Source organism: Cyprinodon tularosa, unplaced genomic scaffold, assembly GCF_016077235.1.
Source record: "Cyprinodon tularosa strain WSP-4 unplaced genomic scaffold, ASM1607723v1 ctg110, whole genome shotgun sequence".
NCBI lineage: Eukaryota > Metazoa > Chordata > Actinopteri > Cyprinodontiformes > Cyprinodontidae > Cyprinodon > Cyprinodon tularosa.
The window spans coordinates 881,349-908,554 of NW_024037894.1; the positions used below are offsets into that span (position 1 = coordinate 881,349).

The 27,206-nt window shown below is 38.7% G+C and overlaps 1 protein-coding gene across 7 annotated transcripts; it reads left to right on the forward strand.

The window, feature by feature from the left end:
- Positions 1 to 7,097: 7,097 nt before the first annotated feature.
- ccdc61 (coiled-coil domain containing 61) lies at positions 7,098 to 23,100 on the forward strand. Of its 7 annotated transcripts, none has more exons than XM_038296963.1 (13): positions 7,098 to 7,344; positions 12,577 to 12,734; positions 12,818 to 12,900; positions 19,166 to 19,326; positions 19,401 to 19,553; positions 19,624 to 19,831; positions 19,909 to 20,009; positions 20,104 to 20,324; positions 20,397 to 20,475; positions 20,552 to 20,749; positions 20,823 to 20,856; positions 22,082 to 22,145; positions 22,230 to 23,100. In XM_038296963.1, the coding sequence occupies exons 2-13, from the start codon at positions 12,587 to 12,589 to the stop codon at positions 22,325 to 22,327; spliced, it is 1,548 nt and encodes a 515-aa protein (XP_038152891.1). In that variant the 5' UTR covers positions 7,098 to 7,344; positions 12,577 to 12,586; the 3' UTR covers positions 22,328 to 23,100. The 7 variants fall into 7 exon arrangements, with proteins under 7 accessions (XP_038152891.1, XP_038152881.1, XP_038152898.1 ...); XM_038296953.1 differs by lacking the exon at positions 7,098 to 7,344 and adding an exon at positions 8,484 to 8,692; XM_038296970.1 differs by lacking the exon at positions 7,098 to 7,344 and adding an exon at positions 8,484 to 8,692 and having other exon boundaries at positions 22,233 to 23,100.
- Positions 23,101 to 27,206: the final 4,106 nt, after the last annotated feature.

Here is a 27,206-nt window from a genome sequence, read left to right on the forward strand (position 1 = left end):
CTCCCCATTCATCAAGTGTCTTTGGATTGCTCAGGTGAGGATTTTCTTTGTGATGCTGATACCTTCAATGTATTTATTGATGTAGGCCGACACAGTCATAGCATACTTATCAATATTTATTTTGTTGTCATAGTTTGCTGCAGCTTTGAACATATTCCAGTCAGAGCATTCAAAACAATCCTGGAGTTTTTCCATGGCCCCCTCAGACCACACTCTGACTTCCTGGTTTCACCCTGATTAGCTGGGGCCTGTATGCAGGAATTAGCATGACAGAAAGGTGATCTCATGGCCCAAGGTGGGGGCGGGAGCTGCGCTGAATCCTTCTTTGATATTAGAGTAGGCTAATTCTAAAATGTTTTGACCCAGAGTTGCAAAGTCCACATGTTGGTAAAAATGAGGGAGCACAGTCTTCAGGTTAGCCTGGTAAAAATCACCAGCAATGATGAAAATGCCCTTTGTGTATGCAGATTGGAGCTCAGCGATAGCCTGGTATAGAGTGTTCATGGCCTCTTTTGTATTAGCGCTGGGGGGCATGTAAACATTAGTAATGCTAACCACAGTTGAAATCTCTGGGCAGATAGAACGATCTGCTGTTAACAGTGAGAAACTTGATGTCTGGAGAGCAGAAGCTGGTTTTCGATCTAGTATTCTTACACCAGGTGTTGTTGATGAAAACACAGACCTCACCTCCTCTAGTCTTACCACTTAGGTCCCTGTTTCTATCGGCGCAGTATAGCATGAGGCCCTCCAGGCTAATAGAATTGTCCGGTATCGATGAATGAAAACATGGTTCAGTCGGGATGATGGTGCAGCAGTTACTAATCTCCTTTTTTGAAGAGAGTTCGAGTCGGAGATGCTCAATTTTTTATCCAGTGAGCAGACATTGGAGAGTGTGATTGATGGGATCGGTTTTCTGTGGTAATTCCTTCTTAGCCTCACCGTTAGCTTCACCGCCTCTGCTGCCCCTCTGACATCGCCTATCACATCACTTCATCTGGCCTTCTCTTCTCTTTGGCCTGGCCTGCTCCGTGAGCTGATTTATGCCCATGAAATTTTGTTTTGTATGCACTCTGTGCATACAAAATGACTGTAAAGTTTGTCTAAGTCTAAGTCTAGTGCTTAAGTGAAATTGTGTAGATCACAGCATATTCACATGATAGAAAGTTCCACCCAAAGTCTAGACCTACATGTTGACAAAGCTTTGCTAAAGTGAATCTTATAATCTTTTCTAAAAGAACAGTTCTTCTGTTTGTGGATATATAATTGTGGATATATATTTTATCTGATATATATTTTATCTGAAGACTTTTCTGGATCTGGTGCAAGACTGACCAGTAGAGGAGATATAGTTTATTTATATTAGTGTTGCGCCGCAGTATCGGCCGATACCGATACCATAATAATGTAAAATAATTGCCATCATGGCTTTGTCAAGCTGCTGCCTACCTTTGTGAAGCAGGAAAAAATCTAATACAAAGTGAAACCAGTAGAACTTTTTATTGCCTACCAGGAGTGGGTGACAATAGTTGAATAAATTTATGGCTCTCAAAATGGTATCGGTGCCCTATTTGTTGGTACTCGCCGATACCGATACCACCATTTTAGGGCAGTATCTGGGCCCCGTCCGATACTGGAATCGGTATCGGTGCAACACTAATTTATATAACACATTTTAGCCATTTTAAAGTGTTGTACATATTTCTAGGTCAGGTTTTAAGTATTTAGGTAACAATATAACACCTTCATTTAATAAAAAATATTGCACCACTCATGTCTAAACTGAACCCAGATTTGCAAAGAAAGGATGTTCTACATTTAACCATGGCAGACAGATTGAACTGCATTAAAATGAATGTTTTGCACAAATGTTTATTTTTATTTCAATGACTTCCTAATTTTTTTTTTTTTAATCTTTCTTCACTAAACTTGACAAACTTATATCTATATTTATATGGAAGGGTCAGAACCCTAGAATTAAGAAGGAGTTCTTACAATGATCAAAGGTGGGTTGGTTCTGCCAAACTTTAGAGCTTACTATTGGATAGCAAATTTCCACAAAATAACATATTAGATTCAGTCTGCTGATACAGATTGCTGTGAGATGGCGTACATGTCATGCATATTATCTCCTCTCGCTTTAGTTTCATCTAACCTTCCAATAAAGATTTCCAGGTTTACTTCCAACCCTGTCTTAGTATCTACATTGAAAATATGGGCTCAATTCAGAAAGCAGCATGATTTGAGGGATACTGTTTTGACTTACACTCCACTATGCAATAATCACAATTTCCTACCAGCAAACCTTGATCACACTTTTGTCTCATACCATAGGAAAGGAATTAAGAGGTTTAGTGATATGTATATTAATGGATCCTTTTCTTGTTTTGAGGATTTGTGTTCCAAATATGAACTTCAGCAAAAGGACATGTTTCGCTATTTTCAAGCTTGCCAATTTACTAGAAAACACAGCCTGGCTGTGCAGTATCGGCCGATACCAATACCATACCGATACCATCTGTTTGAAATTGATGTGTTTGTGTATATATGAGAAACTGCATACTACTTGGATGTAAAATAATTGTCATCATGGATTTGTCAAGCTGCTGTCTACCTTTGTGAAGCAGGAAAAAGACTAATACAAAGTGAATCCAGTAGAACTTTTTATTGCCTACCTGGAGTGGGTGACAATAGTTGAATAAACTTTTGGCTCTCAAAATGGTATCAATGTCGTATTTTTTGGTACTCGCTTATGACGATACCACTATTTTAGTGCTGCATCGGGGCCCCACCCGATACTGGTATCAGTATCGGTGCAACACTAATTGTCATATTGGACAAGATCAGAAATCATTGGGAGAACGAACTTGGAACTGAAATCTCAGAAGACGCTTGGACTGACACTTTAAAAAGTTAACAGTGGCTCATCTTGTGCAAGATTAAATCTCATTAAGTTTAAGGTTGTCCATCGCTTGCACTGGAGTAGAGCAAGGATCTTTTCCATAAACCCAAATATTGACAGCAATTGTATCAGATGTCATAGTAATGTTGCAGATTTGACTCATGTTTTGGTCTTGTCATCTTTTGATAGGCTATTGGTCTGATAAATTTGATGTACTGTCAAAAGTCTTTGGAGTCAATTTCCAGCCATGTGTAATGATAGCATTTGTAGGGGTACCAAACAAGGATTTAACTAAGAACCAACAGAATATTATAGTATTTGTTTCTCTGCTGGTTGATTTTACTTCACTAGAAGTCAAGTGCGCCACCTACTCTTGCTCAGTGGTTGAAAGATGTAATGCTATTTTTGCACTTGGAAAAGGTCAAATTTGCTATAAGGCATCCAGAAAAATTTCAATCTGTTTAGGAACCCTTTCTATCATACTTTAGTGGCCTCCAAGAACACCCACCAACTTTGCAATAAATTGAAAGATTCTATGGTTTTAATTAAAAAATCTAAGCATACCTAAAGGCACACTTTGTTGGCCATCAGCAAATGTCCAAGAATAAAATAATTTCCTTGTCTCTCAGTGTTTTGTATGTTGTGAGCCATTCTTTTGCAGGTTCTTTTCCCTAGTGGCACTAACAATGAGACAAACAGGAACAAAAAGAAAACTGACTCTGTGTCAGTAAACCAAATCATCTCAAGCAACAGAAGTCTTACTTGTAACTCATAATTGGGACAGTCTGTGTTTCCTGAAATAGCCGACAGGTCAAGGTGGTGGGTGGGGGCCAGACATCTGCTGCCAAAGATGCAGACAGTTTGTTTCCGTTTTGGTGTCAGCTTCATTGGGTTTGGTTATAATATACACTAGAATAGGTGAAACATCCAAGATCATTTGAACATGTTTGTAGTCGTTAAAAAGCCCCAACAACAGCAATCGGTTCTCTGCAGACATGGATTAATCAGATGTTTTCCACCATCTCTTGCAGTATTTACTTTAAATAAATTTGCCCTTAGAAAGAAAATAGTCAAGTCCATCGATAAACATGAAGGGTGAATATGAGGTCAGAGCAAAGCTTTGGGTTAAATGTCGGGGAATTGAATGTTTAAAGTAACAATTAAAATAATCTTTATCCATTTTATATGAAGGGAGATCAATATAAAAATGTGCCTGTTAAATTTAGTTTTTCTAAAATCTGATCAATATCACATATTAGGTACTGGATAAATGTGGCTATATTGTGTCTTTGTCTTTATCATTTGTTAGTGAATCAGATGCATTATTTCAGTTGAATTCAACTTCCGCGGCTCCTCTGGGAGCAGCTCATATAACAGAAGAACATTAAGGAGAAGTTATTATTCATTGTGCTGTGCAGAGCCGGCCAAAAGTACAGGGGAACTAACCTCCTGCTTATGGTGGGCCCCCAAGAGCCCTACAACAGTCCATCAAGGCAGGGTTCAGGGCTGCGACTCATTTATTTCCTACATAACTTGTGTGATTAAGCTACAGTCGCCTGCCCCATTTATGTGTGTGGAATTTAAAGATTGTACACGCATGCAGATGTTGCCCTGCAAGACAAGAAAGTTGAAAAACGCTCATCTGCTGCGTGGGACATCTAATCAGTAGCATGAATTAAAATGGGAGTTTATTAATGAAGGCGGTCCTGGACTTGAAAAGGACCCCTGATCTAGGATAGACAGCAACATAAATGATTGAGCAGATATAAATAGTCTCTCTTTAATACACAGAAGTATTATCATCCATCCATCTATCCATCCATTATCTGACATGCTTGTCCCAATTGGGGTCGCGAGGAGTGCTGGTGCCTATCTCCAGCTGTCAATGGGCGAGAGGCGGGGTCCACCCTGGACAGGTCGCCAGTCCTTCACAGGGCAACACAGAGACAAACAGGACATACAACCATTCACTCGCACACTCACACCTAAGGACAATTTAGAGAACAGTCATGTTTTTGGACTGTGGGAGGAAGCCGGAGTACCCGGAGAGAACCCACAAATGCTCAGGGAGAACATGCAAACTCCATGCAGAAAGACCCCGGGCCGGGAATCAAACCCAGAACTGTCTTGGAGTCCTACCCACTGCGCCACTGAGCAGCCCAGTATTATCATTTCTATCATATTTATTGGGATATGTGCTTGACTGTGTTTCAGTTCGGTTCTTTAACACCACTCAGTGGAGTTCCAACTCATCATGGTGACAGACAATGGTGTAACCTCAGTAACTGGCCTTTGATAGGATTTTTGCTCATTTATTCTCATTTTAGGACATTGTCATTGTTCATTGTTGTTCTTTTCCAGGCCGCAGTTTCTCATTTACATTTCAAAAGCTTAAATAATTCTTCAAATACTTCCGATGTTCTAGCTGAGCTGAAAAGGAGGTATTGAGAACATAGATCAGGAAAGAGGAGAAAATTCAAGGTAACCCTTTGACCCTTTGATCAATCATTATGGGCAATGTAAGGTATTTGGGAAACAATTTAGAAGAACTTTTCCTAGATCATATTCCCATATATATATATATATATATATATATATATATATATATATATATATAGTATGTATTGGCGGACCCCTGCTCGTCAATTCTTTAGATCGTGTCCCCGACTCAGCCAAGGCTGTCAGTTGGCCTGGGTGGCGGTAATGCTCAATTAAGTTGGTTGCCAACCGCCATTAAATCAGAAGAAGAAGAAGAAGCTACATACAAAACCAGGCCGGTGGTGCATGGCGCGTGTTTTGAAGCTGCTTGTGGAGAGATGTCCTGGGCCGTGAGTAGTGAGGAAACAGGAAGCGATTCTTGTGGGATGGAAGAAGGAAATAGTGACAATGAAGGTTGGAAGATAGCAACATCAAAAAATGAGAAAAAGCGGAAAAAACAGAGATCAGTTAAAGGGGAATCTAGTTCAGAACAATCCAGTGATGATCAATCCATACATTCCACAGCACAACAAAATGAATTCAAAGTCATATTCAAAGTCGTTAATCAGGCAGACTCTTTTACAAATTGGAATCCGGTTCACTTAACAAAAACCATCAATAAACTTGTCGGAGAAGTCAGAGGTGCCAGAATTCTGTACAGTGGAGACCTGCTAATTAACTGCAGAGACAGCGCCCAGCAAGGCAAAGCAATACGTATTAACAAAATTGACGGGATAAGAGTTCAGTGCAGCCTAATGGAGAACAAAAAGATCAGCAGGGGAGTCATTGGAGGAGTTCCTCTAAAAATTTCTGAAAAAGAGATTCTGGAAAACATAAGCGGTGCAAAAGTAAAAGAAGTAAAACGGTTAAAAACAACAAGAAACGGAGAAAGATCTGACAGTTTATCGGTGTTAATTAAATTCGAAGAAGAGCAATTACCAAGCAAAGTATTCATCGGTTACATAAGCTATAATGTCAAAATCTACAATCCTCCACCATTGAGATGTTTCAAATGCCAAAAATTCGGTCACATTGCAGCAGTTTGTAAAGGGAAACAGAGGTGTGGAAGGTGTGCAGGAGAACATGAGTACGGAAAATGTGGAAAAGAAGCTAAAATAAAATGCTGTAATTGTGGTGGAGAACATACTGCTGCTTATCGCGGCTGTGAAGCAAGCAAAAGGTCTGAGGAAATTAAAAAAATGAAATTTGAGCTCGGAATAACCTACGCTGAAGCTGCAAAAAGGATCCCATCTCAGTCAGAAAAACCCAAACCTACAGTTCAACACACAGCAAATTCCAAACCTCTAGAGAAATCTCCAAAAATTGATGAAGACTCACTAATTGTTAAAAAGACAAATTTTGTTCTTTTCATGGTAGAAGTGATTAATTGTACTGCACAGACAACAAAAAAAACTGAAAAAATCAAAATAATAGTGAAGGCTGCAGAAAAATATCTGGACATTAAAGATTTGAACTGGGAGATGGTTGGAAGCATGATGGGAGGACCGATGGGACCATCAGAAACTGGCAGAATTACGATGACCTAGAGTAAATTAAAATTATATGGGCAAATGTGATGCCTGATTTTTTTTTTTTTTTTTTTTTTTTTTTTTTTTGGGGGGGGGGGGGGGGGTGAATCGTTTCCTGTTTTCTTGCTTTACTCCATATCAGTTGGTGGCGGTAATGCACAATTCACAAGTCTGCCAACCGCCATAAAATCTCATAAGAAGAAGAAGAAGCTACATACAAACGGAAGAAGAAGAAGAATTTAACGGTTCCCGGTTGTTGAACCGCTCTCGGTTTCCACTCTAGTTTCCCACCGATGGGTAACGATCTGTTTGGGACCTGAGTCCTTCAGTTCGATGCCTGGAAGTCCCATCGGACTCTCTAAGCTAGCTCCTCTGACCGTTTCCAAACAACTATGCGCTGACAGCCAAACACTTTCAGGATAATTACCGCAACTTAAGGTAACATTAACCACCCGTTGTCTGTTTGCTGTGTGGTCCGACTGAGTATAGTAACATGTCCCACATACTTCCCTTTTTGAGCTAAATGTCTGACAAATTAGATATTTTTCAATGATGTCCAACGCTAGCTAAGCTTAGCTAATATGAGCCCAGCACAGTGGGTAGCTGACCGCTGGTCAAAGGAAGAAGAAAACATTTACATTTCAGGTTATCATCAATCATCATCATTACTTTAGAAATTAAAATAAATGTCTCAAAGTCATACCGAAAAACTCTAAATTTAACTTTATGCTAAATACCAAATCTGTTGGTTTTTTTAATAGAAAAGAAAAGAATCAGAAATGCTGTAATATAGAATTACTCAATAAATTATAGAATAAATTAAATCCTTTCATTTATAGTATTAATTTAATTCAATAAGAAGATTTACAATCGTCATCAAATTGTCAGTTTTGCAATCACTGCTAGGAAATGCATGTTTTGTATGTTTGTGAAACAAATCAGTCCTTTTTATCAATCTTCAGATGTCTTAAAGGCATTTAAAGGTTATTTGGAAGAATATTTTTAGTGGGATAACCTTTGAAGGAAAAGTGAGGAGAATGAAGAAATAAATTGAGCGTCTGTAAACTACCTAGCTCTAAATCTGATCCCATTCAATCAGAAATTTCCACATATCTTACATTCAACACATCAGCAATTTTCAAAACCAGAAATCTACTTAAAATTGATGAAGAACATTGTTAAAAAAAAATTTTGTTTTTTCATGGTAGAAGTTTTAATTTAAACTGAAAAGAAAATAAAAAAACGAAAAAAATCAAATAATAGTGAAGGCTGCAGAAAAATATCTGGACATTAAAGATTTGAACGGGGGGATGGTTGGAAGTATGATGGGAGACCGATGGGACCATCAGAAACTGGCAGAGTTAAGATGAACCTAGAGTAAATTAAAATTATATGGGCAAATGTGATTTAGTATTATGTTGGTTAAGTTACACAGTTTTTTTTTTTTTTTTTTTTTTTTTTTTTTTTTTTTGGGGGGGTGAATCGTTTCCTGTTTTCTTGCTTTACTCCATATCAGTTGGTGGCGGTAATGCACAATTCACAAGTCTGCCAACCGCCATAAAATCCCATAAGAAGAAGAAGAAGAATTTAACGGTTCCCGGTTGTTGAACCGCTCTCGGTTTCCACTCTAGTTTCCCACCGATGGGTAACGATCTGTTTGGGACCTGAGTCCTTCAGTTCGATGCCTGGAAGTCCCATCGGACTCTCTAAGCTAGCTCCTCTGACCGTTTCCAAACAACTATGCGCTGACAGCCAAACACTTTCAGGATAATTACCGCAACTTAAGGTAACATTAACCACCCGTTGTCTGTTTGCTGTGTGGTCCGACTGAGTATAGTAACATGTCCCACATACTTCCCTTTTTGAGCTAAATGTCTGACAAATTAGATATTTTTCAATGATGTCCAACGCTAGCTAAGCTTAGCTAATATGAGCCCAGCACAGTGGGTAGCTGACCGCTGGTCAAAGGAAGAAGAAAACATTTACATTTCAGGTTATCATCAATCATCATCATTACTTTAGAAATTAAATAAATGTCTCACATCATACCGAAAACTCTAAATTTTCTTTATGCTAAATACCAAATCTGTTGGGTTTTTTTAATAGAAAAGAAAAGAATCAGAAATGCTGTTAATATAGAATTACTCAATAAATTATAGAATAAATTAAATCCTTTCATTTATAGTATTAATTTAATTCATAAGAAGATTTACAATCGTCATCAAATTGTCAGTTTTGCAATCACTGCTTGAATGCATGTTTTTTATTTTGTGAAACAAATCAGTCCTTTTTATCAATCTTCAGTGTCTTAAAGGCTTTAAAGGTCATTCTAAGAATATTTTTAGTGGTAATTAACCTTTATTGAAGGTAAAGTGATGGAGGATCGATGAGTATTTTAGAGCGTCTGTAAACTATAGCTCTACATCTCTGTTCATTGGAAATCAGAAGTTTCACATATTTTATGTATCTTATTTTTTAATTAACCAGATACGTTCCTGATTTTTATATCTGATGAAAACTTTCAAAAATGTGTATTAATTTTTTGTTTGTTTATTTATTTAGTATTTAAAAAACTTGAAAAAGTAATATTTGAAAAAATGTAATGATGTTCTATTTTTTAAATTCAGCATAGTGTAAATAATAATTAACTATTCATTTTATGGAAAGATCTTTTTGATGCAAGGGAAAACTCAGGTCTTTACAAAAATGCCTGCCTATCAGTTCATCTTTAGTCCATCAATAAGATGATTTGATATCAGGTTAAATTAATAAAGATAACTTGCATTTTTTTTCACCTATAAACTAGGCGATGTGGTCAAAGTCGAATTAATCTATAAAACTGCATGAATAGGTGGATAATTTCAGGTAGATCAGGTAACTGTTAACAACCTGTCATCTCTAGGCACTTCATAGATCCAGTTCAATCAGATCATCTGCTCTGGTTTGTTCAAAGCTTTCATCTAAGGAGAACCGGCTGATTGCATCCAGTCTTTGACCTGTAGGATCAGCATCATGAGCAGAAGCTTTAAACCTGTGGTGCTTTAGGTCTCCTTCTGGGCTCCTTAATGACATCTTTGGTTGATTAGTTGACGCTCTTGGTGAGCTGGTTGGTCCTCACTAGTTTTACGACTGTTCTGTGTTCCCTTCTTCTGTATTTTTATTTATTTTTTGTGCATGTAGGGCTAATGCTTCTCATTGTTGCTCGCTGCAGTCCCAAATCTGTAATAAATTACAATAAATTTGAACTACTCCATTTTAATGCACATTAATTACTTTTTTTTATTTGTTCTTTAGTTACTGAAATCTGTGTCAAAATGATGCTTGAAGTCTTTGCACCTATTGCAGATTCTATTTAAAGGAAAAGTCCAATCAGCAAGGAATAATCAGCTAATACGTTCGCTGCAATTTAATGAATTTGGCGTTTAAAAATGACAACGTTGCCATCACTGAGTCCGGGAGCTGCCATTTTTCCCAAATATAGTAACACCTCACTCCTGACATCTTCCAGCAGTGACGTCATGGTACGGTAATGTCATTCTCCCCTCTTTACAAGCAAAATCAATGGGAACTACTAGACACATCTGCAATTAACAACAATTATTTAAGATTTAAAGAGGACTTCACCATTGAAATTCGCGAGAGCTATAGTTAAAGTGACAATGCCCACGTGAATGGCAGTTGGATGTTGTTATGTCGGGTTTAAATGAAAAAAAAAAAAAAGAGTTATTTCACCTTTACGATTTCTGATCCTACACGGACGGGTTCATCGTTGGATTGCCAACTTGAAGAGGGAGGATTTGCCATCGAACTTCTGGCGAGAGAAAAAAACACTTCATATGTTGCCAACATTTCAAAGAAGAATGTTTTCAAGATGACTTGGATAATGGCGCATAGTGACAAACAGCAGATACAGCATTGGGACTTGATCAACAGCCGATACTGTGACGTTACAAACCGGAAGGTGGCAGTAGTGTTCTTTGACAAACATGGATGTCTCCAGTAAAGCACATTCAAGTGAAATTACTCTTAATTGAAAACGCATAATGTATTTAATAGTATGTAATAATTTCATATTTAAAGTACTTTTAGAAGTTTGTAGCCTATTCTGAATATGATCGGACTTCTAAATACAGGAAGATGTCAGGACTGAGGTGTAACTATATTTGGGCAAAAATGGCTGGTCCCGGACTCAGAGAAAATAATTTTTATTCTTTTACTGTTTAACGCTAAATTAATTAAATCACAGCAATTGTATTCGTTTTAGGTCTAGATAATGATCCATTGATTATTCCTTGATGACTGGACTTTTCCTTTAAGGACCTGCCAGCAACAACGGCATCAAAGATGACACACTACAGGGGTTTAAAGATTGTTTGGGTTTGTGTGTGGTTTTTATTTCCATTTTATTAACTTTGGTTTTGATGCAGGTGCATTTCTTTTTATTAATGCCACTGAGAGTCTGCCAAGGAGCTTATGTTTTCAGTCATGTTTGTTTGTTACCAGGATTACTTAAAAAGTTATGAGTGGTTTTAATGAAATTTTTCATCAAACTGTGCCTTATGCCAAGAAACAATCCAAGAATTTTTTGTAATGATTAAGATCATGTGACAGTTTTATCCATTGGTATAAATCTGATTGGCAGAGATCTGTGCTCCCTGAGTGTTTTTCTACTATTTTATTGTTGTTGGTTGTTTTTATTTATTTAGTTCCAGTGTAAAAAAATAAAAATCAAGTTGATTGACCTTTGGGAAGGTATACTTATATAAGTTAGCCTTATAAAAGTTAGAAGTAGCCACAAAAGGACAATATAATCATTCATTGCCATAATTTCGAAGTCATCCTGCACACTTTCTTATCAAAATCCTATTAATCGATCCCAATATTGGCCGATATCAGTGAGAATCATACGTGCTGTTGTTACTTTTTTTTTTTTTTTATATATACATGGCGAGGATCAGAAAGGACTTGATCAAGTGAGTTTACTGAAAAACAGAAAACTATAGTTAACTTCAACAGGTATGAGGACCAGCAGGTTACACAACCAGAAGGTTTCTCTCAGCCTGAGAAAATCTCAGATTTTAGATGCTGGCCTTTTTCTTTTTTTTTTTGAATTATGGACTAATTACCGGTATTAATATTGGATCAGGCAGTCGTTAATATTGATCTGAAAATCTCCTCTAAGTGGAAAGAGAAACTCCAGTAAACTCTGCTTCTGCTACAAAACAGCTGGTTTAAAAAGTGAAATAAAAACAGAGACCAATGAGGAAAGTAACAAAAATTATGTGGAGCAATTAAAAACATTATTCTGGGATCATGGTATAGATCATGGTCTTATTTTAAATATAATCTCACACATGATGTATAGTTTTTAAATGATCTCTCTGTCTTGCTGGGAAAACAATTTTTCACAAAATGCTTGCAGTGATTTTCTCTTTAACTCGCTTGTGTCGTTACACACGATGGAAGATGTAAAATATTTGATCCGGTCGCCATCAGGCTCATCTTGATGCTCTGAATTCTACTTTAGGCTCCTTTTGTGAATATTTTCATCCCAAATAACAAATAAAGCTTTCAAGCATCCAGCTCTTTGCTACCAGATGCTTCTGATCTATATGATGTAAGAATAAAAAATGCAGATAAAGGATCACTGACTGATTTCCTCCTGTTCAGGTCCGGCGCGATGGAAGGCGGCTCTGAGCTTACGGAGGACGTCGTGTTTCGTGGAGTGGAGTTTTCTGTGAAGATAGAGCTGGATAAGAATCTGCTGATGGTGGAAATCTCTGACTCGGTGACTGCAGATCAGTGGAGGGGGGAGTTTGATCCTGCATGTAAGCTTCTTCTTGTCATGCTAGATATCATCTAAAGCACACATTGGATGGGTATTCATATTCTTTTCCCTCCCCTCCCTCAGATATCGAAGATCTCACTCGCAAAACGGGAAACTTCAAGCAGTTTCCTGTTTTCTGTAGCATGTTGGAATCGGCTGTGAGGAAGGTACGTTTTGGGCTCACTGGGTTGGTAAATCAGAGGGAAAATCCACCAACTTTAAACCAAAACCTTTGTTCCTGTCATCTGATTGGCCATTGCCATGAAACTACAGATTCAACAAACCAATCGGAGAACAGATGGATTCAGGGGTGGAAATTCAAAGTTTAGAACTTTAACATTTACCGGCCGCTTCTTTTATATAGCGTAACAGTATTCTGAGTGACATTTATTTAACAATTATATTTATATAATTTTATTTTCTTTCAAACATGCTATTCATTAAAGGCACATGACACCGTTTTAAGGTTTGTCAAACATGGCAAACTCTTCTGGAAAAAGGCTTCAGGACACACATATGTTCTTGCTCCGCCCTTAATGGCTGGTATTCTTGGAAATGAGCAACTCTTACCTTCCCAACAACCTGTTGTGCCTCTTTTTAGGTTGTCATCAGGTGAAAAAGATTCTGTGTGGAACAAATGTTTTTTAAGCTGTAGTCACTGTGTGCTTATTGCAGCGTTAGCTTTCTGAACTCTGAACACGTGTGATGATGTGCAGCCTAAATATCAATTAATGGCCCATCAGCATTTCCTTTCAACTAACCCTGGTTGGTTGGCTCTCATGTTTAAAGTTCTGGGACCATCTGTCTGAATGCAGGTGGTGGACAGAATGAGCTACAGTGACAAGAAGAAATCTCTCCTTAGAGCTGGACCCAAGCGGTGTGTCCCTGTTTTGTTTTTATTGAAAACATGATTACGGTCATTTGACCTCATCGCCGTTTAATTTAAGGTCACCTACCAGAAGGGATGATTGAAATTAAAGCTAATTTTTAAAGTTAATGCATGTCGTATTTTTTTTATTAGACCTAAAGGGGAAAATAGAATAGAAAATCCCTTTATTGTCCCCCAATGGGGAAATTCTGGTGTTTAGTATAAGAATAACATACTAGTAAATAGTTAAAAGATAAAATATAATAATACTGTACTCTAAAGTGTCTTAAGAATATAAATACTGTACACCTGGAGAATAAATAACCAATATGCAGCTATGGACAGTTTTACAGTAATGGATATTTGAAAATAGCAGCAACATCAAAGATGTGCAAAATGACAGCAGCATGTTATTTAACTGACTAAGGTAGAAACTATGCAAATCAGCATGAATGTAAGAACTTATTGAGGTTGTTAATAACAGTGATATTATAAAGTCTTACAGCTGCTGGGAGGAAGGATCTGTGATAACGCTCCTTGGTTCATTTAGGGTGCAGCAGTCTGCAGTTCTGCAACAGCATTGTGGATGTGGTGGGAGACGTTTTTCAACAGGGATGTTAATTTAGTGAGGATCCTTTTGTTTTCCACCTCCTGCACTGAGTCCAGAGGGCATCCAATCACAGAACTCTTATATAGAGCCTCAGTATTGTGAGTGTAGTCCAGTTTGTTATTCAGATGAACACCGAGGTACTTATAAAAGTCCACTATCTCAATGTCCATTCCCTGGATGGTCACTGGTGTCAGTGGGGTGGATCTGCTTCTCTGAAAAAACAGAACTGAAATTGAGCTGTCCTAGACTCACCTAAGGCTTTACAGGAAGGAGTGCTACTGTGGGAATCAGCTCTTTGACTTGACCAGGCTTTACTTTTATTATATTAAAACTCAATGGAACAATTTGGACAAATTTGGCTAAATGATACCAAACAGAGACAATTTTAATATCTCTATTAGTCCCAATATTGAAGAAAATTCTGTATTAGACATCCGTGATAACCGGCTCAATCAGTGGGCCAGATCTGTTCAGCCTATTTCTATAATAAAGGAGGTACAGCAGAGAAGTTTAACCCTTTTATGAATATCTGCCTTTGATTCAATGAATCCAGTTAATTGGAAGTCGTACTTTATTTGCTTTCAGGAGGAATTATTTTCATTTTATCTATTTACTGTTTTTATTTTCCTTTTTGATCTTATTCTAATCTACAGTTGCATTTTTGGGATAAAGAACTTTTATGATGTACATTCAGATATTTATGATGGCCTATAGCGCTTTCATATTTTACCAACTACAATTTATATACTGTATACATATATATATGCATATGTTATTATTGATTTAACAAATCGACAATAACTATAAAAAGCAGAGCTCTGGTATCCGGATCAGCAGATATCCAAAGTCAAATATGAGATCAGGACAGAAAAAAAATGTGGGTCATTGCATCCTTAGTGCCACAATGTCGGCTCCGTCCAGCAAAACCTCCCATTAAAACCATTCTGAATCCAGTGTGCTTCAACTTGTTCAGTCCTAATTTGCTGAAGTTGCTTTAAAGATGTTGATAAACACAATCTGAGGCCTCTCCTGTGCTTTCAAACGGTCTTTCAGGGTGTTTTTGAACTGTTTATCACTCATTAATTCATATCTATGGACTTCTTAAAAATGTAGGTTTATAAGGTGGTAAAATAATAATAATAATTGAACTTTATTGATCTCACATTGGAGAAATTTACCTCTGCACTTAACCCATCCCCTTGGGGAGCAGTTGGCTCCCTTTGTGTGTAGCGCAAGGGGGGCAGTGTGGGGTTAAGGGACCCGAACTCAGAACCTCTGGATTCCAAGCTCTATGCCCTAACCACTAGGCCACCACTCCCTTATAGTATTCATAACTACACATTCTGATGTAGAAGGAGCAGTGTGTGGTTTTCATATTTCCCAAAGGTTTAGATTGGAACGAAGAGATTTGCTGATGAACACGCTCAGTCTCTAGAGTTCAGCGTTTCCAGTCGAGTGAGAAATGTTCAGGCATCTCTGAGGCCCAGGAAACGTCAGCATCAGTCGTCTCACATTTTATGACTGTAGTGCAACAAAAATAACAGTGACTGTAATACAAGAAAAACATCCAGACTCTTAATCCTTTATAAGCCTTTGGTTGAATGCAGATCTGCACTAAAGGTTTGATTTAAGTATATCTCAATATAATTTAATTCAAAATCAGTGATCTGACCTAAAGAGACACTTTTTTAACATTTTAATAAACATCTCTCTCTGTGAGTTTGTCACTGACTGATCTTTTGGGTTTATGTGTATTTTTAATTTTATTTTTCAAAGCAATTATTTCTAAAATGCTTTTTTGACGAGTCCTATACACATGACTTTGACCACCTTTATAATCCTACCTTGGGCAATTCGTTTGAGCATTACACAAGATAAACAAACAAAAAAATAAATAGACATGTAATAATATAAACAATAAGATGATTAAAAAAGAAGAAAATGTTGACGGGGAGCTTGAGAACCAAAATTAATAATAACAATATAAAAAAAAGAAAACATAGAAATATAGTTACAAGAAAACACATTTATCTTTTTTTTCTTTTTTTTTTTTTAAACAGACATGGCTAAATCATTGAGTTTCTACAATCATCTGTTGTGGTCCTTCTTGGCTGTTTTTCTTAGGCTTTTATCGTTTTTATGTCAATATCGAAATGATATTGACTGACATTAAGAAATATATAGTGATAAACGTTTTGGCCACATCTGCAGAGGTTCCCAAACTGTTGTTGCCGGTTCCCCTTTTATTTACAGGGAACCTTTTCAGTGGTTCAAAATTCAACTGCAGTAAATGACATATTTAAGAAAATGAAATATTATCTTCTTTAAGTAAAAAGAAAAGCACCTTAAAAATAGTAATTTATTTTAGTGTAACATAATTCAAATTTCTACCAATAATTAGGAATAAAAAATTGCCATCAGTGTTGGCCTAGTTGTTAGAGCATTGTGCTTGTGCACTGAGAAGGTTGCAAGTACCTGATTCAATCCCCACGACCTCCACTCTGGGTCCCTGAGCAAGACCCTTAACCCTTGACCCTTAACCCCACACTGCTCCCCAAGGGGATGGGTTAAATGCAGAAAATGAATTTTCCCATTGTGGGACAATAAAGGGATTTACATTCCATGTCCCCTCTGTAATTACACTGTGCCCCCTCTAGGGGGCCTGCCCCCCACTTTCAAAAGCATTGCTCTGACTTTTAACTTGGATTCCCTTCTAATTACCACAGAAAAACTGATTTATGGAGTGATCTTTTTTCATTTATTGAGATAACTGAAATGGTCCAGGAGTTACGGTCTTGTAGAAAAAAACGTGGGTCTGCAGAAGACGACAGTTTGTGAGGGAATCTGCTTCTGTAAATTAGGCATTTGTTCTTCTCTTGGGTCACATAACCTAGAAGGGTTGTAATATCAGGTGTATTAATTTACACAAATCTTTAAATTGGTCGTGCATGTTTGGATATTTGATTATTAGCCAGGGTGTCTGAAGAAAGAAAGAGAAAAGTAAGAGACTTCTGTAAATATCAAAGCGTGAGTTAAATTCAAAGAACTGTGTAACAGCCCTCCTAAACAGCTTCACTGACTCCATAAAGCAGCAGATCCTCTTCAAGATCCTCTTCTGAATTATAAAGCTCTTAGTAACCTTGTAAAGTATATTAGTTTTATTAAAAGTGCTGATAAATCAAATGTATTGTTATACATTAAAGCTACAGTGTTTAATAATTACAGGGATATACACTCAGAAATGTAATATATTATACATAACTATGTTATTTATCATCATCTACGAGCTCAGCCTCTTAACCTTAATATTTGCGTTGCCTTAGAATTCGTTATTTATAATTACATAGGAGCGGGTCTCGCAGCCATGGAGCCAGACATCTTTGCGCTACGGCAGCGCAGAGCCAACAAACTAGCGATTGCGAGATCGCCCATTACGCTCGAAAGTAACTACGGCAAGTTGAGAGAGATGAACTGAACACACAGACTAATGAAATACTATCTGTAAAATTATCTATGTAAACAAACCTCATCACTTGAGAAGGTAAGTGATGCGGACGTCGTGGAAGACATTTTGTCCCGTAACGCTCGCCGTACTGTTGGGGGGGAGAAGCAGTGGGGGGAAGATGTTCATGTTGCTGCGGTCTGCAGTCTGGACGTTAGATGTCGCTAAAAGTTACACACTGTAGCTTTAATACAATTAAGACAGGAAAATAATACTATTAAGGAATACATTAGATATCCAAGCTCATAACTGCAAAACTATGTTTTTAGTCTACATGGATTGTTGCATCCCAAATTGTCCAGTTGTTTATGTCATGCTTTCAAATATTTTGTCAGGATGCAGAGATGCAGGATAAAGTGGAGGAAGCAAACACAGAAGAACTACTAGAAAACATGCTGAACTTGTATTTAAGAGTTAAATAAAAAAATGCTTGCATCCTCCCAAACTTCTGAAATCAAAATTTCATCCATGGTTCACACCAAAGGCGTTATGAGCGGCAAAAATGCGCAAAAGCAGAAATTTGGGTGCTGGATCACACTGTGGTCCAGTTGCTTTGCTGCTTCGATGCTCTGGTTGTTTATCTTCTCTGTTCTGTACTTTCAACATAGAGAGCAGCTTTTCTTTATTTACTTTATGATGGGGAAAAATAGTTTTAGCGCATTTTTAAGCGAGAAAGTCCCCCTCCAAACATCCTCTGATCATCAGTTCATCAGGATTATGATGTCACTAAAATATGTAGTTGTTGTTGGGAGCGCCAGACCTCCAAAATACCACTGGGAGGCAGCGCTGGAAATCCCAGCTGAAGCCTCTCTGCTGCGACCAGCATGTGGGGGATTTGCCGCTACCATTTGTAGAGACTGGAAGTGAATAGAAAGAGTTTTTAAGGTTTGAGGTAAAAACTGCAAGAACCAGAATATAAAATCAAATATTTTTCATCTGCAGGTTTTAACATTTCTAGTTAATTTGGGTATTTATGAACTATTTATCCATAGTTCATTTTAGTGTAGCAATAATGATCAGAGCTCGCTCTATGTTCTTTCTACATAACAATCCATTCTTCCAGCTTTTTTTAACCTTTAGAGTTTAACTCCCTGATAATTATTTTTCATATGCAGAATGTCTGCAGAAGCAATGACAGCTTGCAGGTAGTGTCTGTCTCCCCCAAAAAACTCCTGGATCATCTTTTCTGATTGGTTGATACCCCAGCATCCTCTCGATGTAGTCCCACGTAGACTTTGCATGTAAACCAGACGCCCAGTACGACCTTGGTGTGAATGCAGCATAAGCGTAATATCGCCATCTAAAGGCCTCAAGGAGAAAGTCAATGTTTCTCTTGTTTGGATGTAAAGTGACCAAAATTGTATTCCAACAATTCAACCAGACCTTTAATTCAATGAGGAGTTCATCAGAAGAGAGCCTGCTTCCACCCTTCATCTTAACTTCTATTTTCAGACCAGTGATTCGGTCACCCTCGACCTCCTGACCTACGCCGACCTGGAGCTGCTCCGAAACAGGAAAGCAGGTGTGGTAAGCCGTCCTCGTGGCCATCAGCAGCAGTCGGCGCTAACCGCCAAAAGATACCTCATCCTGATTTACACCGTGGAGTTTGACAGGTTTGGGTCTCTTTAGCAGAGCCGTCTTCTGGCCTCATTTGAAATGTTGCATCATGGTTCTGTTGCATCACTAGGATCCACTACCCTCTTCCACTGCCCTACGTGGGGAAGCCGGACCCAGCCGCCCTGCAGAAGGAGATACGAGCCCTCAGAGCAGAGATCAGCGCTTTCACCTCCCATGGAGGCAGCAAATCCACAGACCTAGAGATGCAGCGACTGCGACAGGAGTAGGTCGCCCTCCTCTTCTTCATCCAGAGGTAAACCTTACCTGTTTTAACCCCAGTGGTTTCCCTTAAGGCTAGCTGCAGTGAAAAAAGAGAAGGAGGCCATGGCCAAGGCTCTGGATCGACTACAGACAGGGGGGAGTGGCTCTGCAGCGGACCGAGAGGACTGGAGGATCAGAGACGTGGTCCGAACATTGGAGGAGCAGCTGGTCAAGGAGAGGGCCAGGAGTCAGCGCTCTACGAGCAAAAAGTGCCAAGAACAGCGACTCCTGATGGAGCAGGTGAAGGTTCAGAGGAGACCATCTTTCCCCTTCGCTTTGATTTCTGCTGCCCTTAATCTTCCTTCCTTCGTCTCCAGCTGGAGGAGCTGAGAGCGTCAGAGTGTGCTCTCCGTGTTCGGGTCCAAAGCCTCAACAATGAGCTGGCGTTGCTACGGAGAGGGTTAGACAATCTAAGCGTGTACTAGATCTTTACTTCTTCTCTTTCATTCTCCTCCATGGATGAAACGTGAAGATTCAGTGACTGAGCTCTTCTGTCCTTGGTGCCTCTGCAGCAGAGTGACCCCTGTGTCGGGTCGCCTCGGCTCCCGGACAGAGGGGGAGGTCTACCGATCTGTTTTGCGTGAGAGGAGGCCAGGTTATGTAGCCGCCAGAGCTCGGTCCGGGTCCAGGGAACGGCAGGAGGACCGAGGACTGAGGTCAGGGGAGAGGGGGAGGAGAGCTGACTCTTCAGGGCCGCGTCCTCACATACGGAGGCCATCACCGTCGCCCACAGGTAGGACTGGAAGAAGGAAAAGCAGAGATCTTTTAAAGGTGGCTTGTTGTTCTGACATCTAGCATCTTGCAGGCTCTCGGGTTCCTCGCTTTGACCCCACTGCCTACATCCAGGACAGGCAGCGCAGGCAGAAGGAGGCCGAGCTCAAGAAGTAACAGTTTTCCTTTAATCAAAGCGCCGCATTCCGTACAGACCGTACATTAATCAACACCTTTTTGTTTTGTCAGACAGCGGAAGGTGCGAAGGGACGTTCTTTTGTCTCCGGTCCTCCCAGAGCGGGGCCGCTCCCGATCCAGAGAGGCCTATCCTCAGATGGTCCATGCCGGCAGCAGAGGCAGGAGTCTGTCCATGGAGCGCCGAGGCAGCAGGAACTCCTCTGGGAGCTCATTAGCAGACATGGATGACATGACCAGAACTCTTTTCAGGTGCAGGCATCACACCAGAAAGGACTTTCCATGGAAGCTCCGACTTTATTTTAATCCTTTATTGTTTTTACAGAGGAAGACAGCAGACGTACAATGGACCTAATATGGTGAGTCGTGACCCTTATCAAAAAAAAAAAAAAACAACCTGAATTAAATGTTTTCATCTTTAAAGATACAAAAACCTGATATGTCGTAACTTATGGTGACCGACCACTGATCTCATTTTATTCAGTGGATTGCTGATAGGCTGTTGGTAGTACATGGTGCTGTAAAGTCACCAGCTGCCATATTGGTACTCCCTATTTAGACCAGCTCACAATGTAAATAATACATGTGCTACAACATCCAAAAAACGATCACTTGGACACACACTTGCTGTTTTATAGCATCAGTAGGTTATTTGTCATTTATGATTAAAAAGAAAATAGGCACATCACATTACATTGTCAGCATAAAGTCAATGAAGTCTGAAAATCATGTAATATAACATAGAAATCCATCACAACAAAATCAATGTGTTAATGCAGCATAATATTAATGTAGTCCAATATTAAAAATAACACACACACATTAACAGACACACATACACACTATCTGATGATGTGCCAAAAGTGCTAAATGGATGATAAAACATTACATTGTTATGGTAATTACATTACAGGCATTTTTATGGCATGACTCTGTGAGAGTGGGGAGTACCAAGATGGCAGCAGGTGACTTTAGTTTTTTATCAGCAATTCAGTGTATAGAGATTAGTGTAGCCAAAGCCTGCAAACACTCCACAGACGTTGAAGACACATGACTGACACAAACATTGAAAAATAAACAAGAACAACACAGCATCAACGTTTAACCTTTCTATCAACTATTAGCTTAATTGTATATATTCAATGATTTTTGGCTCAATATCATCATAGACATCGATAGACCCCTCGTCATCGGGTGACAGAGCGGCTATGTTGGGTCAGACCAAGCTGTGGTCAGGTGTCTACATATTAATGTCTATGAATAGCATCACTTTGTGTGTGTCCTCTGGGGATGTGGGCTCCCCCTAGTGGTTTAAAAGGGGTTAGGCAGTGAAAGTCAATAGGCCAGGACTCTTAATCACCAACAGCCATGTTGAGGACTGAGGCCTCCGTACATCATGGGTTGTGCACCACTGCTGCAGCCTATTTGCTGCTTTCAGCACGACGTTCAGCAGTTTGCTGCATTTCTGCACCTGCCAGCCTCCTTAGTAACTCCAGCTACTTATAATTTCAAAGGGAACCTTTTTCTCTCTCTGTGTGTACTATAACAGGTGTTTATCACTTCTGAACTTCTACTCTGTTTCAGTCTAGAGGCCTTTTAACCAGAAAGCCATTAAGCAGCACTCCAACATACAGAATAACAGACAAAGGTAACTCTGTTTGTCCATTTTAATTCATTTTATTATTATTTTAATAACATCTCTGTGAAGCTAATCATGGTCTGATGTCCAAAGCAGAGAGCTCCATAGAAACTGGGGCGGAGCTGTCAGAGATCGACGCCCGGCTGCAGGCGCTTCAGGATTACATGAGGGACCTGGACACAGGACACTGATCTGCTCAGGGGGACAGAGGAGCGGCTGGTTTATCATGTGATCAACTGAGACTAGAGCTCCCTCTAGTGCTGATGTCCATGACTGCAGGACTCCACAATCATCACTGTGAAGAAAGCTGGACTATTCTTAATGTCCTAAACACTTAAATAATTTAATATCAACTTCTTAAAATTACAGGTATTTAAAAAGTTTGCAGGAGTGAGTCAATATTTATTTTCTGTGTTTTTTATGACTACCATTTTGAAAGTGCAGAGTTAGATTCCTTTCATGTTTTCAATTCTTCATCCTCGGTAATACTGGTGAAGAGAAACTGATCTTTCTGCAGATTTTATCAGGAGATCAAACAAAATCCGTGATTTATCTCTCTATGTTTGTAACCCATGTCACAAGAAAAGAAAATCTAGATGTTGGCCCTGGACGTTTGCCTTTCCCCCAGTGCATGCTGGGATTGACTCCAAGCAGATTTGCATGTTGCCAAAACCATTTTCCACCAGCGTCTTTTCTGTTTTTCCTGGAAGGCTCCTAATGATTTTACCCACATGACTGATCCACGCGTGCATTAATAATAAAGTTTAACTTGTATTGTTCCTGTAGATAAGCCTAAACCCCAGGTAGGAAGGGAACCTCTGTTTTTCCTGGTTATAAATCTGTTTACAAACCATAAAATGGCCAAATTTGTTTTATAGAAGTTGTATGCTAACTGACTGTTATTTTTTTCCTGTCTGCCTTTTATACCTCCTAAAGAAATATAAACCTTTAAGAGTAAAACGTTTCTCTGGTGGTTAATGAATGGATGAGAAACTTGGTTTACCTGGAATAAAGGCTTTGATGTTTGTGGGGTCCGTTACAAGAAGCAGGTTAAACAACCTCAGATTCAAATCCTTAACTCTAAATCGATCTAGCCTAAAGTTGGGTACTCCGAGTGCTCGCTTTCACAGCGGCTGCTATAAATTAGTTCAATGAACTCTTAAGTAGGTCAACTCAAGAGTTTTGCACGTGCATAAAAATGATAAAAAAGTCTCTACCAGTGGAGCACTGATTCAACGAGTCACCATGGCAACAGGAAAAGCCTATTTCACCCATCTGGAACTAGAGATTTTAATGCAGAAATGAAAAAAAAAAAGTGTTTAAAAGACAGGGGAACAGCTACAAAGGAGGAATATAGCAAAGGAGAAGATTTTTGCTGAGTTAAAGTGTAGGTTTAGATTAAGTTAACTATGGCAGGCCATTTTTACACAATTTAAAATGACTCTATATTGTTCCATTTGAAGATCAGTTAAACAGGATTCTTTTTTATCAAAATCTACAGATCTATTTATTCACTGGACTGCTGATAAGCCAAAAAAACTGAAGTCACCTGCCGCCATCTTGGTACTAGAGTACCAAGAGGGTACTAGTGATTTTTTTTTTTTTTTTTTTATGCCCAAAACAACGACAAATACGTTGTTTTATTTTGTAAATCAGGAAATTAAACAGCATGATCGGCTGTAAGGAGAGTGGAGACGGAGGATACTCTGAGTTTACTAAAGAAAACCTGCTACTGACCAGGTTAGCACTGGGGAGAATGTTACTATGGCAACAGAAACAGGCTGAGGAAACTCTTTGTTAAACAAAAGATTCAGAGTTTCTCTGTTTTCAGGTTTTGAAATCAGTTTCAGTAAACCTATTCAGTGAAACGGACCACAGGGTCGTACAGATCAGTTCTCCTGAGTCAGATTATTCAAGATTCTCAATTTTCAGAATATCAACAACCTCCACTCTGATTTCATTTGAGCATAAATACAGGTGCTGGTCATAAAATTAGAATATCATGAAAAAGTAGATTGATTTCAGTAATTCCATTTAAAAAGTGAAACTTGTATATTATATTCATACATTACATACAAACTCATATATTTCAGATGTTTATTTTGTTTAATTTTGATGATTACAAATGACAACAAATGAAAATCTCAAATTCATCATATCAGAAAATTAGAATATTACTGAAGACCAATAAAAACAAAGGATTTATAGAAATGTTGGCCAACTGAAAAGTATGAACATGAAAAGTATGAGCATGTACAGCACTCAGTATTTAGTTGGGCCTCCTTTGGCCTGTATTACTGCAGCAATGCGGCGTGGCATGGAGTCGATCAGTCTGTGGCACTGCTCAGGTGTTATGATAGCCCAGGTTGCTCTAATAGTGGCTTTTAGCTCTTCTGAATTGTTGGGTCTGGTGTATTGCATCTTCTTCTTCACAATACCCCATAGATTTTCTATGGGGTTAAGGTCAGGAGAGTTTGCTGGCCAATTAAGAACAGGGATACCATGGTCCTTCAACCAGGTACTGGTAGCTTTGGCACTGTGTGCAGGTGCCAAGTCCTGTTGGAAAATGAAATCTGCATCTCCAAAAAGTTGGTCAGCTGCAGGAAGCATGAAGTGCTCTAAAACTTCCTGGTATGTGGCTGCGTTGACCCTGGACCTCAGAAAACACAATGGACCAACACCAGCAGATGACATGGCACCCCAAACCATCACTGACTGTGGAAACTTTACACTGGACTTCAAGCAACGTGGATGAAGTGCCTCTCTTCTTTTCCTCCAGACTCTGGGACCTTGATTTCCAAAGGAAATGCAAAATTTACTTTCATCAGAGAACATGACTTTGGACCACTCACCAGCAGTCCAGTCCTGTTTCTCTTTAGCCCAGGCAAGACGCTTCTGACGCTGTCTGTGGTTCAAGAGTGGCTTGACACAAGGAATGCGACAGCAGAAACCCATGTCTTTCATACGTCTGTGTGTGGTGGTTCTTGAAGCACTCACTCCAGCTGCAGTCCACTCTTTGTGAATCTCCCCCACATTTTTGAAGGGGTTTTGTTTCACAATCCTCTCCAGGGTGCGGTTATCTCTCTTGCTTGTACACTTTTTTCGACCACATCTTTTCCTTCCCTTCGCCTCTCTATTAATGTGCTTGGACACTGAGCTCTGTGAACAGCCAGCCTCTTTAGCGATGACCTTTTGTGTCTTGCCCTCCTTGTGCAAGGTGTCGATGGTCGTCTTTTGGACAACTGTCAAGTCAGCAGTCTTCCCCATGATTGTGTAGCCTATAGAACTAGACTGAAAGACCATTTAAAGGCTTTTGCAGGTGGTTTGAGTTAATTAGCTGATTAGAGTGTGGCACCAGGGGCCATCAATTTTGAACCTTTTCACAATATTCTAATTTTCTGATATGATGAATTTGAGATTTTCATTTGTTGTCATTTGTAATCATCAAAATTAAACAAAATAAACATCTGAAATATATGAGTTTGTATGTAATGTATGAATATAATATACAAGTTTCACTTTTTAAATGGAATTACTGAAATCAATCTACTTTTTCATGATATTCTAATTTTATGACCAGCACCTGTAGAGGCCCTGATCAAACGAAAGCAGAAAAGTCGATCCCCTATTGCAGCAAAAGGAAAAATGATCAAGAAAAATGTGAATGACGTCGTATGGAGATTACAAAAACATAAAGTGACAGAGACCAGGCTATGCATGAGTGGGATTAGACAGAATTGAAAGTTTTCTCATCAGCACTACACCTATTTCATTTTCCTGTTCCAACAGGAAAAAGGAATGAGCAAAACACTAAAATTTTCTAAATAAGGACAAACTATACTTTCCTACAGCCTTGCTAACAAATAGACGCATATATTAAAACATCCATGCTTTTAGATAGAAGGTAAAGTGGATAAAATTCTTTCAGGTTGGAATTCTGGGGCAAACATCTTTTACATTGTCAATACTTACCTACTTTTATCAATAATCATCCTGCATAAAATTGATATTTCCGAGTACTAATATCTACATTAATTCATTATTTAATACTTTTTTATTAAAAATACTTATTTATCTATGATTTCACTAAAGACTCCTAGATGAACGCAGAGACACATCATTTTCTCTTTACCCCATAAAACACAAAATCTAGTTCTGAAAAGAGCAGGAATAATGTTAGTATATTGATGTGCATAATTAACCACAGTGCTTTTGTTATCAAGTAATTATGAATCTATGAAAAAATAGTAAGTAATATATGAAAAATGTAAGTTTTGAATATTCCACTTGATTATTGGTGGGGGGGGGGGGGGGGGGGGGGGGGTGTTGGTGGCCACAAGGGTGGCCAGTGATTGGCTAAGGGTGGCCATGGCCCCCCATCTAGCTCGGCCCCTGGAAATAACCCAACAAGCAACCCAAAAAACAACGTAGCAGTAAATCGAGATAAAATAATCAGTCCAATTATCAGCTATTCTGTTTATATTTTACCTTCTGAATCACACAGCCAGCTTGCTTTCTCCAAGAAATATGTAAAAAGTTTACTCTGATTTTTTTCACATTTTCAGTCTCTGTGTGAAATACAAAAGGTGTGTTTATAAGAAAACATATTTAATCAGAGAGGAGAACTAGAAATGTAAAAATAAAACATACTTTATTTACTGAAGGAGCGGTGAATGTGATGCTATCTGTGCTTATGCCTGGAAACCAAAATATGATTTTGACAGAAACTTTGCTGTTTTAAATTTCTCTTCTTCGAGTTTCACAAAGGAATTTCTTTTTAAATTTCGTTTTCCAGATCAGGTCATCTAAACTTCTGTGGGCGGGACTTTTTCTGGAGTAAGGAGCAAAGGCGTATTCCTATTGGCCTGCTGAACCTCAGCAACATTTTCATTGGTCAAGAGGGAGCGTCTGATTGGCCTTGAAGTGAAGGTCCTCAGTGAAATAAAATTAGAAAAGAATACAATTTGTGAAACTTTCTGAGGAAAATTGAAACTATAATTTTTTATGTACAATTTGAAAAAGAAATCAGTGAAAACAGCAAAATGACTTTCAAAATCTTTTCTTTTGATA

Excerpts from the sequence above, each read along its gene's own strand:
- ccdc61 (XM_038296963.1), top strand. The coding sequence starts at position 12,587 with ATGGAAGGCGGCTCTGAGCTTACGGAGGACGTCGTGTTTCGTGGAGTG. Across the intron at positions 20,750-20,822 it reads ATGACCAGAACTCTTTTCAG|AGGAAGACAGCAGACGTACA; the intron begins GTGCAGGCATCA and ends TTGTTTTTACAG. Across the intron at positions 22,146-22,229 it reads ATACAGAATAACAGACAAAG|CAGAGAGCTCCATAGAAACT; the intron begins GTAACTCTGTTT and ends TGATGTCCAAAG.